The following is a 16,323-nucleotide window of genomic DNA, read 5'->3' as shown; positions in this document are numbered from 1 at the left end:
CAGAGTAACCACCACCATGACATGGACAAAATCTAGAGCCATTGTTTGATCTTTGTCTTCATTCTCTGTATTTATTTCTTACTTTTACTTTTAATTAATAAATAATTATAAAACATTGAAAATAGAAAACAAAAATGACATTTTTATGATTAAAAATATAAACAAAAACAAAAATCAAACATACCCTTCAATTTTTATATTATCATATAGCCACATGCTGATAGGGACATAAACCAGATTACAACAAGAGCTAAACCAGATTAAAACTATTGACAGCTCTAGAAGATAGAGCCACTTAGAGAAAGCCACACATACCCTTTCATAGTATAACCACAATGGTTCATCTAAGAAAAACCATTCACAAGACCAAACGTTTCTTTCACAGAAGTCTAAAAAATTTCAGGTCTCTTTTCTCTGGAGGGTACCAAAAACTTCCAAGATCAATTTCCTTTGGTCCACACCTTTGTAATATGGACAATGCAAAAGCTTATGCAAGTGACCAATTCTACAATGAGTTTTATGATCTCTTACAGTCTGATCTCAGCAAAATGAAGAAGGTTGGTAACAATAACATCAACATATCCAAGTCAAAAGAGCCTGCAATGGAAGATTCTGCAAGAAATGGAAACTTCATGTGTTTTGCAAAGGAAAGTCCACAAAAAAGCACTTATGATGTAACAGAAAAAGCGAAGATGATGAACTACAGTAGCTCGTCGCAATCACAACTGATGAAAAAGGAGGATAACACGAATAAAGGAGCTCATGTCTTGGCACAGAAGATGAAGGAATTGGATATGATGGATTCAGGTGATCTTGAACATGTATTAGACATAGAAGAAGCACTTCACTACTATTCTCGTCTTAAAAGTCCGGTTTATGTAGACATTGTGGACAAGTTTTTCAGGGACATAAACTCGGAGTTTATTGTTCCACAGCCCTCTGTCAGCTTCAAAAGCTCAAAGGAAAGACTCGGTCCGATTCAGTTATATAAAAGATAAACCATTTAATCACAATGCAAATCATGTTCTAGTATATAGGAAAAACCAGTTCTACATCACTATTTGTATCTCTAGTCTTGTTTTCCTCCAATCCAGTTTTCTGTACTATTTACTCTATTTGGTTTTGTTTAAAGCTTTCTTCTTTATTTTTTTTCCACTGCTTAGAGCTTTGTGTTCTCCTACAATATATGAATTTCTAACTTTCTTGTTTACCTATTTTCCCATTTTATAATTTCTGTTTGGATAAACAACTTAATTAAGTGTTTGTGACATTTATTATATTAGTGTTTATGTATAAACTATTTCTATAAAAAAATATAAAATAAAGTCAATTTGTTTTCATATAAGCTATAAGCTGTTTACAATAAGCTATCCTAGAGAGCTTATAGAACTAACTGATACAAATTTACAGTTATTAAGAAGAATGTAACACTAACACATACAAAAATGTGAGGCAGTTCTTAGCAGCACTTTCATGCAACTTTTGAACAAGTGCGTCGAATCTGTCCCATAGGCATTGTCAAAACTCGAAGATCCGAGAGTTTCATCATTGCCAGTGCAAAATCTTGACGGAACAAAGTAGGATTAGATGCATATTCTTGAACCCAATACTTTGTTTTTTCACCTTCCATTAGCTGCTGGTCAGCATAGAGGATTCCTTTACCTTGCAATAGGCTGCGGTAGTATAACATCCCGAAACCCGATAGCGATTTCCTAGAGTCCATAGTGATTTTTTGTTGTTCTTCAGCTAAGGAAGAAGACGAGGCATGCGATGTATATCCTGATGCTGAAATTGACAATGCATCAGTTTCATTGCATCTTGATCTTAGTACATTTAGAAATTCAGTATTCATAGAAGGGTCAGGTTTATTAGTTCCACTGAGGTTATAAAGATGATTTTCGAAGAATTTGCAATGGATTACACCAATGTTGTGGGCACCTGGAAAGCGAAAATGGACAAACTAAGTGATCTTAACTGTTGATCAGAACAGGTGGAAGGCCAGCTGGAAGTCCGTTGAGCAGATGATAGGGCAGCAGGTCCGAGCAGATGGTCCACGGAGGGGGGGGTTGTACCTGCAGGTGCTCCGATGCTTAAGTCAGTAAGAGAGCAAGAGGTACTTAGAGAGAAGTTAGAGAGAGATAGAGATTGTAGTAATGAATAGTGTCTACCTTGCTCTCCCAAGAGGGAGAGTATTTATAGCCCCCAGCTCTGGGCCAAAGGTCCTCTTAGTGGGCTGGACTAGCCAAGGCCCATTAAGAGGGACTGCCAAGATATTACCCTTAGATAGTGGGTGTGGATAGCAATTTTACCCTATCTTGGTTGAGAGGTTGTGTCATGCTGACATGGAGGTGATTGGACAAGCCACGTGGACTTGAGAGGGTCTAGGTGGACTAGCATTAGTCCAGTCCAGAACAGGAGCCCCCCAAGTCGTTGCTCCTAGTCATAGGAGTGATGACTTTAGATGTGTGCCCAAATGTAGAAGAAAATCTCCTTGCAACCTCTCTTGAACAGAGTAGATGAGGAAGTTGCTCATCTAGACCTTGCTCGTAGCAAGTGTTTGCTCGAATTGATTTTTCGAGGAGGTTGGTATCTTGCTCGTAATCATGGTTACGAGGAGGTGTGTGTTGCTCGTATCTCCTACGAGGAGATATTTATGAAAGACCAAGTGGTTGCTCGTTGTTACGACGAGGAGGTAACAACGAGGAGCATATGTTGCTCGTATCTCCTACGAGGCGATATTTATACACGGGCAAATAGTTGCTCGTTGTTGAGACGAGGAGGTATCATTGAGGAGCATATGTTGCTCGCTATTCTGATGAAGAAGTTAGCACCGAGGAGGTCTTCCTTGTGAAGTGCAGCTTTTTCTTGAAGGTTTGCTCGGGTGTGATTCGAGCAGCTTTTTGTTGGGGATGTGAAAGGGTGCATTTACTGCTTTGATTTTTACGAGGGGGTGTAATGACCCTTGGATCAAGGTGTCTCTTCATTTTCCTGGCTTGTTCTATAAATATGGGAGAGTGAATTTCATTCTCACTTTTCACTCTCTCTCTTCACTTGTGATTCCTGAAAGTTTTCTCTGAAGTTCAAACGTCCTAGTCACGTCATTCTTCAGATTTCCCTCATATTCAAGGTAATTTTTCTAAATTTTACTGCTTTAGATCCATCTTTTGCTGTTCTTGCCCAGTTTTGGGCGTTTTTTACATGAAGAATGTATGAATGTATGAATGTGCCGGGCACTATATGTATTTAGAGCCGGGCACCATTTAAATTTAGAGCCGGGGAGTTAGTCCCCTTTGAAACTTTAAGTTAGATGACTAGTGACGGGGAGCCTATCTCCTCGTCTCAATTTTTAGACAGTTTGTTTGCTAGTACCGGGGAGTCTATCTCCCCGTTTGAAACTTTAGTCAATTGATTTTGTGGCCGGGGAGGATATTTCCTCCCTTTTTAACTTAGAAAATTTCTCCATGAAATTCGTTGTTTGAATCTCGTACCGGGGAGGTTATCTCCTCGTCTTTCCCTTAGGAATTAATTGTTTGAATCTCGGGCCGGGGAGCTTATCTCCCCGGCTCTATTTAAGTCACCCTCCTCGGTTATTTTTGATTTGCCATTTGAAAAGGGCTTTTGGTCGAGGGCAGCGTCCTCGTCCTATCCTGCGCCCTTTCACTTGAATTGCAGTGAAAGGGTGGATTTGTTCGTCGAATTCACTTTGTTTTTGCTGCATTTCAGGTTGTAAAAATGTCAGAAGCCGAGGAGGTCGTGGAGACGCATGTTGTGGAGAAGCATGCTCTGGTTGACTGTATAACCGATCCTGCATTGGATTGGGTTGCTCCTGAGCCCCGGGGAATAGCCTCGACGCTCAACTCTCGGGACCCAAGAGTGTTCCTGACTGTCGAGCAGGAGAGGGGGGACGGGCACCAAAATTGGTCGACCCGTATACCCGGGGAGGATGAACGGGTGTGCTCGTCCTTTGGTGGACTTGACTTCGCAATGTACGAGTTTGTTTTTAAGGAGATGGGGCTCAGGTTGCCGTTCAGCCCCTTTGCGGCCAGCGTGCTTAAAGCGTTGCAGGTGGCTCCGTCACAGCTGCATCCAAATTCTTGGTCGTTCATCATGGGGTTCGAGCACCTCTGCTCGTATAGGGATGTTCGTCCCACTCTTCCCCTTTTCTTCAGAATATTTAAAATCCAACGCAAGCCGACGAGGGATGCCGGGCAAGAACCTCGCCAGAATTGGGTTTCTCTAAAGCATCACGAGGATGTTAAACTTTTCAAGATGTTCGTGGACTCCATCAAAGACTTCAAAGGGAGGTACTTTGTGGTCCGTCCGGAATCGGAATCTGCCCGGGAGAGTTTGTTAGAATGGGCAGAAGATAGGGACGAGCAGGGTGTTGCTCGGAAGGATGACAACGGGCAACCTATACTCCGAGCAGTCCCTAAGTTCCCATTAAGTTGGTCGTATGACCATTTTCAAAAGGAACCAAAGGAGTATACTTCCGGGGACGCGGATTTGTCTCCCGAGGAGATGGCTGCTTTTGAGGATTTAAAGGCGTTTGTGGCCGGTTTTACTCCGGGCATCTGGACGACTCGTAGGGGAGTCATAATAAGAGACGAGCATGGGAAGGCGAAGGTGTCTCCCCGCTTTATAAATACTAGAACCCTCCTTAAGTGTAAGAATGCCGGGGAGGTTAGGCTGTGCTTGGGTATTGCTTCTTTTCTATTTTTAACTTAGAAAAATTTTTTGCTTTTGTATGCATTCTTCGTTTTTATTAACCTGCTCGTTGTTTATTTGCAGACGAAATGGAGAGCATTGCTGAGCGCATGTTGAAGGCCAAGCAAGATGAAAGGGCGAGCAAGGCTGCTCGGGGAAAGAAGAAGGTTGTTGCTAGAGCTTCCCAGGAAGTGAGGCCGGGGACCCCTTCCGTGCAGGTTATTGGGTCCTCGGGTGTTGGTACGGGCACCCCTACCTCAGCTCCCCGGCCTCCTCCAGCGAAGAGGACAAGAGAAGAAGATCCCCCGGTTCAGGATGCGGGCATGGGAGGATGCAGCAAGTTTCCGGTTCCTCGGTGCTTTACCGTGGACAGATTTTTTGAGAAGTATCCCCCGGAGGTCTTTGAAACTGAAAGGGCTGCCATTCTTAACCAGGAACCAGAGGCCCGTAGGGAGCAGCATGCTCGAGACATGGCTGCTATGGTGCGGATGGTCTCGAGCTCCCTTGTCCTCGGTGACGAGCGGGAGTCTTTAGTCGAGCAGCTGAACACTGCCGAGGCCCGGCACGAGCGGTCCAAAAGTCGGATCAACCAACTCAAAATTGTTGTGGAAGATCTCCGGGAGAAGCAAAAACATTGGGGTGACCAGCTGGACGAGCACCGTAAAAGGGGAGAGGATTTGGATGCTGCTCGGGCTGAAATTGAAAGGCTTAATGCTGCCATGGCGCCGGGCGAGAACGAGCACAAGGCTGCCGAGGGGTTGACCACCCGAGCAGACTTGGTCAAGGTGATTGCTCAGCTGTCTCATGATTTTGTAGAGGGCACTGAGTACGCCTTTGAGAATGCCGTGCAGCAAATCAAGTGCCTCAATCCTGACGTGGAGCTGGTGACCCGGGGAATGCATGTGAACGGGCAGGTCAAGGATGGCCAAATTGTTATCCCGGCTGGCCTGGCCGACTCTGATGAAGAGGGGGAAGATGCTGAGGGGGTGTTCGAGGAGGGTCATGAAGACGAGCAGGATGATGTGACTGAGCAGGAAGATAGGTGCGAGGAGTAGATGTCCCCGGCCTTTCTAATGTAATTTATTTTTGTCTCTTTGATTTTTGGGGCCTTTGAGCCATGGTTTGTAATTTTGGAACAAGTGGGCTTTTGTCCCCGTTTGATATTTATGACAATTCCGGGCAGGTGCCCGTTTTATTTATCTATGCTTGTTTATAACTGCTCGTCCATATCTGCTCGCATGTATGTTGCCTCCTTTTTTAACTTAGAAAATTTTACAAAATTTCGTTGTTTAAAATTTCAACCGGGGAGCCTCCCCGTCTTTTTAACTTAGAAAATTTTGGAGAAATTTCGTTGTTTAAAAATTTCAACCGGGGAGCCTCCCCGTCCAAATAACTTAGAAAATTTTTACTTGAAATTTTGTTTAAAAATTTCAACCGGGGAGCCTCCCCGTCCAAATAACTTAGAAAATTTTTACTTGAAATTTTGTTTAAAAATTTCAACCGGGGAGCTTGGTCCCAATTTTTAATTTAATAATAATTAGGGCCGGGGAACTAGTCCCCTTTTCAACTTAATGAACATTCAAGCCAGGGGGTTGGTCCCCTTTTCTCAATTTAATGAAAATTAGTTGTTTAAACTTTGAGCTGGGGAGCTTATCTCCCCAGTATTAAGGTGCTCGTCTGGAATTCGAGCAGGTTGGTGTGCTAAGTTTTGCCTGTTTATTTATGCCTGTTTTGTACAATTGTTATTCTTTTTGCATGTATGAATGCTGTGCTCGTTGTTATTTTGCTGGGGAGGTTTCCCCTGCTTGACTTTGAGCATGTTCTATTGAGGGTAGTCTCCTCTGATTTGACTTAAACAGTTTAGGGAACTGTATAAGCACTTAGAGTTGTTTCTAAGTTACGCGAATACAGGCACGCTAGTGTACCCTTTTTCGCAACCTGAACTTCCCATCGCGAGCTGGGTGCTAGGTCGTGGCACTGGTGCGAAGAGCTCGTTTCAAGAGTTATCCTCGTCTAGCAGAAGTTCTATTTCCCTTAGGTGAATTAGTTCTCCTGCCATGGTTTTAGATGAGCACGTGTGCCATGGTGCCCTCCGTTGTTTAAGGTGCTCGACTCGTTGTGTTATGAAGTGCGAGCAGCCTTTTTTGGCGTGGCAATAACTTAGCTGTAATATTGTTTCAATTTTTGAGCATTCCAAGGTCGAGGAAGTTTCTTTCCTCGAAGGTCCTCGAGATAGTATGCACCATTTTCTGTTTTGCTAATGACGCGATATGGTCCTTCCCAATTTGGGGCAAGTTTGCCATCCTGGGAGTCTGCGTTGCGTCTTAGGACGAGGCTGCCCACCTCAAATTCTCTTTTGATGACTTTGGTGTCATGCCGGGCAGCTATTTTTTGTTTCAAGGTGGCTTCCTTTAATGAAGCTCCCGTTCGAATTTCTTCGACGAGGTCCAGCTCCTCTCGAAGTGCTTCGTCATTCTGCTCCTCGTCTAGAGGTTGCTCAGTCCGACGAGATGGTTCCCCAATCTCTACGGGGATGACTGCCTCCGTTCCGTATACCATTCGGAAGGGGGTTTCTCCAGTTGTGGAGTGTGGAGTTGTTCGATAGGCCCAAAGTACGTTGTCAAGTTCTTCGACCCATTTCTTTTTGTTTTGGTCGAGCCTTCTTCGTAGTCCTCTCAGGATTACTCTGTTGGCTGCCTCAGCCTGCCCATTAGTTTGGGGGTGCTCAACTGAGGTGAAGTGCTGCTTGGTGCCCAGGGCAACGAGAAATGCTTGAAACTCTTTGTCTGTAAATTGCGTTCCGTTGTCTGTGACTACCACCTGTGGTATTCCGAATCTTGCTAGCACGTTTCTTTTGAAGAAGCGCAGGACTCTGAACGACGTTATGTCGGAGAGGGGTTCGGCTTCAACCCACTTTGTGAAGTAGTCTACCGCTACTATTAAGTAACGGTTTTGGTAAAGTCCTTTGGTGAAAGGACCAAGTAGGTCCATGCCCCACCAGGCGAAGGGCCAGGGGGAAGACAAAGATTTTAGCTCTCGAGGGGGAGCTAAGTGCATGTCCCCATGCCTTTGGCATTTGTCGCATTTTTTCACATGGTCTTTGGCGTCCTGTTGCATGGTTGGCCAATAGTACCCTGCTCTTAGAGCTTTCCTGGCAAGTGATCTACCTCCCAGGTGCTGGGCATTGATGCCCTCGTGAACTTCGCGTAGGATGTAATCTGCTGTGTCCTCGTCCGCACATTTTAGGAGGGGAATGGAGAATCCTCTCCTGTATAATTTTCCATCTAGTATGACATAAGAGCAGGCTCTTCGTCTGATTACAGCTGCTTGTTTCTGGTCGTCCGGGAGAGTTCCGTGCTTGAGGAAATTGTATACTGGAGTCATCCAGCAGTTCTTGTCGCCTATGACGTTTATGTCCATGCCCTTGGTTGGTTTTTCTATGCTTGGACGAGGGAGTATCTCTTGGATGACGGATTTGTTTCCGCCTTTCCTTTTTGTGCTTGCAAGTTTGGACAGGATATCTGCCCTTTTGTTGTGTTCGCGGGGAACATGTAGTATTTCAACAGAGTTGAACTTAGTGATTTTTTCCTTTACTAGCAGCAGGTATTCAGAGAGGTTATCATTCTTGGTTTGATATTCTCCTAGCACCTGTGAGGCTACCAACTGTGAATCTGTATAGATTTTTACCTCCTTGGCTTCCAAGTCCTCGGCCAAACGTAGTCCGGCGAGGAATGCTTCGTATTCTGCTTGATTGTTCGAAGTTGGGAAAGATAGTGCTAAGGATACCTCGATTAGCAAGCCATTCTCATTTTCAAGAATGATGCCCGCACCTGCTCCTGTAGCGCTAGATGCTCCATCCACAAAGATTGTCCACTTATCTGCTCCGTCCACTGTTGGAAAGGAGCTGGTCATCTCTGCGACGAAGTCAGCTAGGACTTGGGCTTTTAAAGCTTTTCTGCTCTCGTAACGAATGTCGAATTCAGAGAGTTCGAGGGACCATTTGAGCATCCTGCCCGCCATATCTGGTCGGCCAAGCAGGGACTTGATTGGCTGGTCTGTTCGGACCACAATAGTATGAGCCAAGAAATAGTGTCTGAGTCTCCTTGCAGCATAAACTAATGCAAGGGCTATCTTTTCAATTTGTTGGTATCTTAGTTCAGGGCCTTGTAAGGCTTTGCTAGTAAAGTATACCGGTTTCTGCCCTTCGTTTGTTTCACGAATAAGGGCTGCACTTACCGCCTCTGAAGCGACGGAAAGGTACAAGTATAGTATCTCCTCGTCACTTGGTCGTGAGAGGACTGGTGGCTCTGACAAAGCCTTTTTTAGATGCTGGAGAGCTTGCTCGCATTCATCTGTCCATTCGAAGACTGCTTCTTTCTTTAGCAGTTTGAAAAAGGGAAGTGCGTGCTGTGCTGATTTGGATACAAACCTGGAAAGCGATGTTAGCATTCCATTGAGGGTTTGTATGGACTTCTTATCATTTGGAGTGGGGAGCTCGGCGAAAGCTCTGCACTTGTCGGGATTGGCTTCGATTCCTCGTTCGGTTAGGTAAAACCCCAGGAATTTACCTGCTCGGACCCCGAAGGTGCACTTTTCTGGATTGAACCTCATGTTGTATTTTCTGGCCTGCTCGAACACCTTTCGAAGGTGCACTACATGGTCTAGTTCCTCGGGGGACTTGACGATCATGTCGTCCATGTAGACTTCAAGCATGTCTCCTATTTGTGTTTGGAAGACTTTGTTCATCATCCTCTGATACGTAGCTCCTGCGTTTTTGAGACCGAAGGGCATTACGTTGTAGTAATAGTTGCCCGACTCAGTCATGAAGGCTGTTTTTGTTCTATCTGCTACGGCCATTGGAATTTGGTTATAACCTGAATAAGCATCCATGAAAGACAATAATTTAAAGCCAGAAGAATTATCAACTAGTCTATCTATGCTAGGTAAAGGATAAGAGTCTTTAGGGCAAGCCCTGTTAAGATCGGTATAGTCGCAACACATCCTCCATTTTCCATTAGATTTTTTCACTAATACAACATTGGACAGCCAGGTTGTATACCTGGCCTCCGAGATAAAATTTGCCTCTAGGAGGTCTTTTACACATTTTTCTGCAGCCTCCGATTTCTCGGGGGACTGCCTACGCCTACGCTGAACTACAGGAAGTACAGTGGGGTCGATGGTCAGCTGGTGACATGCGACGTTGGGGTCCAGGCCAGGCATTTCAGAAGCGTGCCATGCAAACAGATCTGCGTTTTCTTTCAGGCAGGCCTCCAGTTGCTTCCTTGCCAGCTCGGGGAGCCCAGTCCCAATCTTGATTGCCCTGCTCGGGTCTTCACCGAAGGGCATGAGCTCGAACTCTCCATCCGGCACTGGGCGACGGTGTTCCTGACTTGCCTCGTCGTCCTCTTTCTTGTCCTTTCGGAGCTTCTTTTCGTCCTTGTTCTCTTGCTTGGAGAACCTGCTGTCCAGGTCAATAGAGCTAATCTCTGGCAATGGTAGAGAAGCTGCTGCCTTGGATTTTTTTGATTCGGGGAGCTGCCCGATGTACTCGTTTCCTTTTGAGGAGGCATTGAAGACTCTTCTGGCCGCTTCAATATCTCCGTGCAAAGTTGCCACTTGCCCCTTATGAGTGTAGTACTTCATTTTGAGATGAGCAGTGGAGGGGACGGCCATTAGGTCTGCAATGGCTGGCCGGCCCAATATGCATTGATAAAGAGATGGGCAATCCACCACCAAGAACTTGACTTTGATTGTTTTTGCTGTTTCTTCGGAGCCTACGGTGACGAGCAGGTCCACGTAGCCCCAAGGTTTTGTTGTTGCCCCATTGAACCCAGAGAGATCGGATCCGAAATAGGGAGTAAGGTATGTTTCATCCAATTGCAGAGTGTTAAAAAGCTGAGAATACATGATGTCGCAAGAGCTGCCCTGGTCGACCAGTACCCTTCTGACGTCCATGTTGGCCATGTCTACTCTAATGAGCAGGGGTATCTGGGAATTAGCTGCTCCTCCGGGCAGTTCTTCCATATAGAAAGATATGGGCTTTGACTGCCCTTTTGGTTTGTCTATACTTGCACTTCTGTTGGAGGAGCCATCTAATAGCTCTTCGAATTTCCTTTTGATTGATCCCACAGTCTGCTTGTCGAACCCACCACCGGAGATCACCATTGCTTGGGCGAGAGTGTCCCATTTGTTTAATGTAGGGGCAATGTAGGTGTCATCCAGATGGTCTGGGATGAGGAAATCTTCTGGTCGGGAGATAGCCAGGGCAACTGGCTTGTGCCCTGAGCTCTCTGGTGCAGCTTCCTCTGAATTGCTGGTTTCAACAGCATCTGTCCGGGGAGCACGGTCCCGCTTCACGTATTGCTTAATCTGTCCGTTCCTTATCAGAATCTCAATAGCATCCTTCAACTGGACACAGTCATCAGTGTAGTGGCCATAACCTTTATGGTACTTGCAGAACCTGGTCTTATCCTGGCCTGGCTTGGCAGGTTGTTGTCTTGGGAATTTAATCCCTGCCTTGCTAAACTCTGCTGAATTAACTTCCTTCCAAATTTCATCCCTTGTCCTGTTAAGGGGAGTGTAATTGCTAAAAGTGCTGGGGGGTCCTCGGGTTTCCCTAGGCCTTTCGCCTCTTCCTGGTCTTTCACTTCTTGGTCTTCCTCCTCCTCTACTGGACTGCTCAGCGTTAGAACGAGGGGCAGGTTGATTGTTTCCTGCTCGTCCGTAACGGGCAGCGTCTGCAGCTTGCTGCTCTTCGTACTGGATGTATGCCTGGGACTTGAGGAGAAGGTCACTGAATGTGCGTGGTTTTTCGATTCCCACGGCTTTTGCGAAATCGCTGTTTGGTCTGAGGCCCCTCTGGAGCAAGTATTTCTTCATATCATCTGTTGTCTCAACCTGGACGGCCTCCCTGTTGAACCTTTCTATAAAGCTGCGAAGAGGTTCATTTTCTGCCTGGAAGATGGCGTCCAGGACTGCCTCGGTCTTCGGCTGCTTGCGGGAAGCAGTGAAGTGTCTACGGAACTGGTCGGATAGGTCCATCCAGGATACTATGGAACGAGGGGGTAGGCTGTGGTACCAAGCCATTCCTCCTTTTCTGAGAGTAGTTGGAAAAATCCTGCACCTGATTGCTCCGCTAACCCTTAAGAAGTTAAGGGTAGCGTTAACTGAAGCAATGTGCTCGTCTGGGTCTGTCAGTCCATCGTATACAGGGAGAGCAGGTGGTCGCTCGAATCCCTTTGGCACAGGAGCCTGGAGAATATCATGAGATAGGGGGCAGCGAGGATCCTCCTCGTCACTCTCATGGGAGTTTAGGGGAGGTGAGTCCTCACGGTCCGGAGTTGGACTTCTGGAGAATTGATTGCGGCTTACAGGTTGCGCTTGCTTGGTCATCAAACTAAGTCCTTGAGGAGAATGACGACGGGGTGGTGTTCGGTCCACCGTTTTTCCTTTCTTTGAAACAGGGGAAGATACACCCTCGCGGGGAGGGGAGACGTGGTCTCTTTTCTTGTTTGGCTGCTCAATCCGCTCAAGTGCAGGTCGTCGTTGTTTGACAACCTCTTGACGAGGAGGGGATTGAGAGACAGGAGTCCTCCTCGGGGGAGAATTGTTCCTTGAAAATCGTTGGTTTCTCTCCAAGCGATCAAGTCTGGTGTTCTGCTCGTCCAAGCGGCGATTCTGGCCTTGGAGAGCCTCAGTGGTTTGCTTCAAAGCAGCTATGAGCGAAGCAAGCTCAGCGTTGGTAACTGATGCAGCGGACAAATCTGTCTCTGCTGACTTACCCTGCTCGGACTGGGGGCGCTTCCCAGCCTGCTTCTCCGTCAGGACGCCCAGGTCGCCGTCCTCCGAAGTCCAGGAAACTTCCTGCCCGTCTCTTGGGTCAGACTCGGGGAGGGCCTGGTGGTCTGGTACGAGAGCAGGAGACAGGCGGGGAGAAACGGGAGGAGCAGCGTCCTCGATGTCATTGTTAAAATGAGTTGAACTGGCCATGACAGAAGTGTGAATGATTGGTTTTGTTCTTTGTTTACTTGGTCGGCAATAAAGAAGGGGAGAACTCAGATCCCCACAGTCGGCGCCACTGATCTTAACTGTTGATCAGAACAGGTGGAAGGCCAGCTGGAAGTCCGTTGAGCAGATGATAGGGCAGCAGGTCCGAGCAGATGGTCCACGGAGGGGGGGGTTGTACCTGCAGGTGCTCCGATGCTTAAGTCAGTAAGAGAGCAAGAGGTACTTAGAGAGAAGTTAGAGAGAGATAGAGATTGTAGTAATGAATAGTGTCTACCTTGCTCTCCCAAGAGGGAGAGTATTTATAGCCCCCAGCTCTGGGCCAAAGGTCCTCTTAGTGGGCTGGACTAGCCAAGGCCCATTAAGAGGGACTGCCAAGATATTACCCTTAGATAGTGGGTGTGGATAGCAATTTTACCCTATCTTGGTTGAGAGGTTGTGTCATGCTGACATGGAGGTGATTGGACAAGCCACGTGGACTTGAGAGGGTCTAGGTGGACTAGCATTAGTCCAGTCCAGAACACTAAGTCATCAAATTGATAATGGAAAAAACTGCACAAGAATCAAATATCAGCACAAGGAGAAAACCAAATTCATGTGCAAACAATGACACTAAAATGGATCAAAGAAACATGAGTTATGTCCATGAGTGTTGAATACTAAATGTTATCGTGTGTTAAATGAGTTTGGATCTTGCTCTAAAAAGCTAACTCATAAAATGAGGGTTACCTAACACATATATACATTGCACAACCCAGTAACTTTGGCAATGTAGACTCAAATGCAACTTCAACAAGCAGGAAAATAGGGATCTCAACATACTCCCTCATTAAGGACATTTGAAGTGTGGGCGAATGCAGGTGAAACGACATGGATCACAACAAATGTATCCTATCTATGTTCTGAATTCCATTATTTAATTGCAAAAAAAGTCATACATTGGAATGGTTCTGGTAGGGAATTATTGAGGTCCAAACTGCCTGGTGCTAAAAAGGAAAAAGTTCCTCTAATGTAAACTAAGGTATCTATCTCTGGCACAATTGTAAAGACTAATCCCTCGAGGTTAACTGAGATCTATCTAAGGGATTGACCTCTCTCAACATATTTTTTTTCATACTCATCGGCTAGAAATCGAGCCTTGGGCCAAATGGTTAAAAGGACCCAAACATCTACCACTAGTGCCACATCATGTTGGTCTTTGTTTTAGAACATTAATACAAAGAAAAAAGGAAAGAATAAATTAGAAATTAACCTAAGAGAGTGACCATTTCTCTTTCATCAAATCCCCTTAATTTGAAGGATGAAATGATTTGAGATAAATCAGCATAGGGTGAAGGAAGCTCATCTGTTGCAATGTCAGCAAAAGAGTTAGAACCATCCCTCCTTCCTGTATATAATGGATAGAATGGACCACCAGCCTATAAAAAACACAATGATCATATTATATTCAAAAGTCTATTAAAAATTAAACATTAGGATTTAATTTATATATGTACTGTCAGTGTAAAACTTTCTTACACATGCATCTAATCACATATCACCATTTAGATATATGCAGAGATTTTTAAGAACAAATATAACCAAATGACATTATGTGGTTCAAAAGTAAAAAGATACAGTAAATGCAATTACAGGAAAAAAAATGAATGTTACCAGAGCAACAGAGTCTCTTGCAGCCAGCACAAGAATATCAGCACAAGAAACAACTCCAGGACATGCCACTTCAAGCTTGGATTTAATCGTCTCTATTACATCAAAGCCTTTGAGACTTCCATTGGGAGGTGAATCTTTCTCTGAATCAATGTAATCATCATCTTCTAACAAAATAGAAGCATCACATCCCTGATGCAAACCCAATTAAAATCAACACAGTTCAATTTCATAAAATAAATAAGGCCTAATTATACGACCGAACTTTCACATAAAAATGTAAAGATCATAAATACACGCCAAACACCGAGGGTCTGTTTGGATTAGATTATTTGATTTTATCTACTTGCATTTGCATAAGTACTTCTAAGACTATATAAGAGAACTTACAGAAACAACCTACGACATATCCAAAGCAAATTATAGCTTATATGAAAACAAAATCTGACTCGTTTTTTTTCCCAAAAAAGTTTGACTTTGTTTAATCTTTTGTTATACATTAAGCACTTATATGATAAACACTTATACTATACACTCTTATATGATAAACACTTATGCTATACACTCTTAAAAGTAAACTAATTATGAAATCGTCTTAATTTCATAAATTTGATTATAATTAAAATAGATTTATGTTTGAGATAAAAAAAAAAATATCATTTTTATAATTTTTGCACATTAGGGTGTTAACATAAATCTAATTTTATTCAAAACACCACACATCAAAACACAAATTTCTCTAAGATAATACACTCAGAACCAGAAATGAGCAAATAATAATTTTTTTTTTTAAAAAAAAAACCTTCTTTTTGTTCTTGTTTTGAACTAATAATAATAATAATACACAAGAAAATGCAAAATAATTATAAATAAAAAGAAAGGGACTTAACCTGAATGAAGCAATCATGAAAAGCAAGACGAATAAGAGCAGGAATCAAAGTGTGATTAGTTTTATAAACCCGATGAAGTGTAGAACGAACAATGCGTTCAGCATTCGGACAAGAATTACGGTAAAAATCATATTCAAGAAGAGATTGAGAATTAGAATCAGAAGAAGAAGAGTCTGAATAATGGTTCTTGTTGGTGGTGACAGATAAAGAAACAGGACCACCGGAAAAAGAATGTATTGGAAATGGAATGGTGTTGATGAAATTGAAGGTTTTGTTGTTGTTGTTGTTGTTATTGGTGTTGTGTTTGTGTTGATCGAAAGAGATTAAAATGCAGAATACAAGGATTAGAAGAGTCAATTTGGGTAGTATCAATGGTGCCGCCATTTTTGCAGTTTGAGTTCTATGATTGTTCAATCAATTCCAAGTAAAGATGGCGGGAAAATTAGTTTTTTTGGTGTAGATCAAGAAAAAGAAAGACTTGATCATATAATGAATTTATGATGAAATTTAGGCAATCGTATTTGTTAGTCGATTCCTCGTTTTACTGATACCTATTTGATTAATGAAATGTGTTAAAAAAAATTGTGAAATAAAAACTTTATTATAAGATGGTAACCTAAAAAAATTGCTAATAGTTTGAGCACACCAATAGAATTATAAAGGATCTCTTTCAACTTAACTGTAACTCATATGTTTGAATTCAGTTATGAATTTCTGATGGTAATTGTCACATCATCTACTGATAAAAAAGACTAAATTTCATTTTTATCAATTTATTTCATCAAAAAGATTTTTTTTTTCATATCAAATTAGTTTTTTTTACTCCTCTATCTCACTTAATTTTACTTTCTCTTTTAATTGTATATATATTTTTTTTACCGTTTAATCTGATTCAGGATCAGTTTTGGCATCAAGTGGTTTCAGTCTCTTTCAATCGCAGTTGCGAGAAATTGAATTGTGGTCTTCTCTATTAAACTCGGCATCGATTATCACTGAACCAACCGGTTGGATGAAAAGAGATTTAGATTTTAAAAAATAAATGAAATGAGATGATCCAATTTGCAGAATATTCCAT

The 16,323-nt window shown here is 43.5% G+C and overlaps 2 protein-coding genes across 2 annotated transcripts; one reads left to right on the top strand and one right to left on the bottom strand.

Annotated features, from left to right (window-relative positions):
• Nucleotides 1-240: 240 nt before the first annotated feature.
• LOC123921642 lies at nt 241-1,131 on the top strand. The gene has a single exon (XM_045974270.1). The coding sequence runs from the start codon at nt 336-338 to the stop codon at nt 996-998; it is 663 nt and encodes a 220-aa protein (XP_045830226.1). The 5' UTR covers nt 241-335; the 3' UTR covers nt 999-1,131.
• A 326-nt stretch (nt 1,132-1,457) lies between these two features.
• Nucleotides 1,458-15,778, bottom strand: LOC123921640 (putative Peroxidase 48). The gene is made up of 4 exons (XM_045974268.1): nt 15,249-15,778; nt 14,362-14,550; nt 13,961-14,126; nt 1,458-1,938 (listed from the first exon to the last, which is right to left on the bottom strand). The coding sequence occupies exons 1-4, from the start codon at nt 15,630-15,632 to the stop codon at nt 1,472-1,474; spliced, it is 1,206 nt and encodes a 401-aa protein (XP_045830224.1). The 5' UTR covers nt 15,633-15,778; the 3' UTR covers nt 1,458-1,471.
• Between the last annotated feature and the right edge of the window lie 545 nt (nt 15,779-16,323).

This window comes from Trifolium pratense, linkage group LG4, assembly GCF_020283565.1.
Source record: "Trifolium pratense cultivar HEN17-A07 linkage group LG4, ARS_RC_1.1, whole genome shotgun sequence".
Classification (NCBI taxonomy): Eukaryota; Viridiplantae; Streptophyta; class Magnoliopsida; order Fabales; family Fabaceae; genus Trifolium; species Trifolium pratense.
Note: the sequence above shows the minus strand (reverse complement) of the source record. Positions and strands in the feature narration are given on the sequence as shown.

Coding starts and splice junctions, on each gene's coding strand:
- LOC123921640 (XM_045974268.1), bottom strand. CDS start 15,632: ATGGCGGCACCATTGATACTACCCAAATTGACTCTTCTAATCCTTGTA. Junction 14,127..14,361: donor CAAGAGACTCTGTTGCTCTG/GTAACATTCATT, acceptor TGTTTTTTATAG/GCTGGTGGTCCATTCTATCC. Junction 1,939..13,960: donor AGAAATGGTCACTCTCTTAG/GTTAATTTCTAA, acceptor TTCGCTTTCCAG/GTGCCCACAACATTGGTGTA.
- LOC123921642 (XM_045974270.1), top strand. CDS start 336: ATGGTTCATCTAAGAAAAACCATTCACAAGACCAAACGTTTCTTTCAC.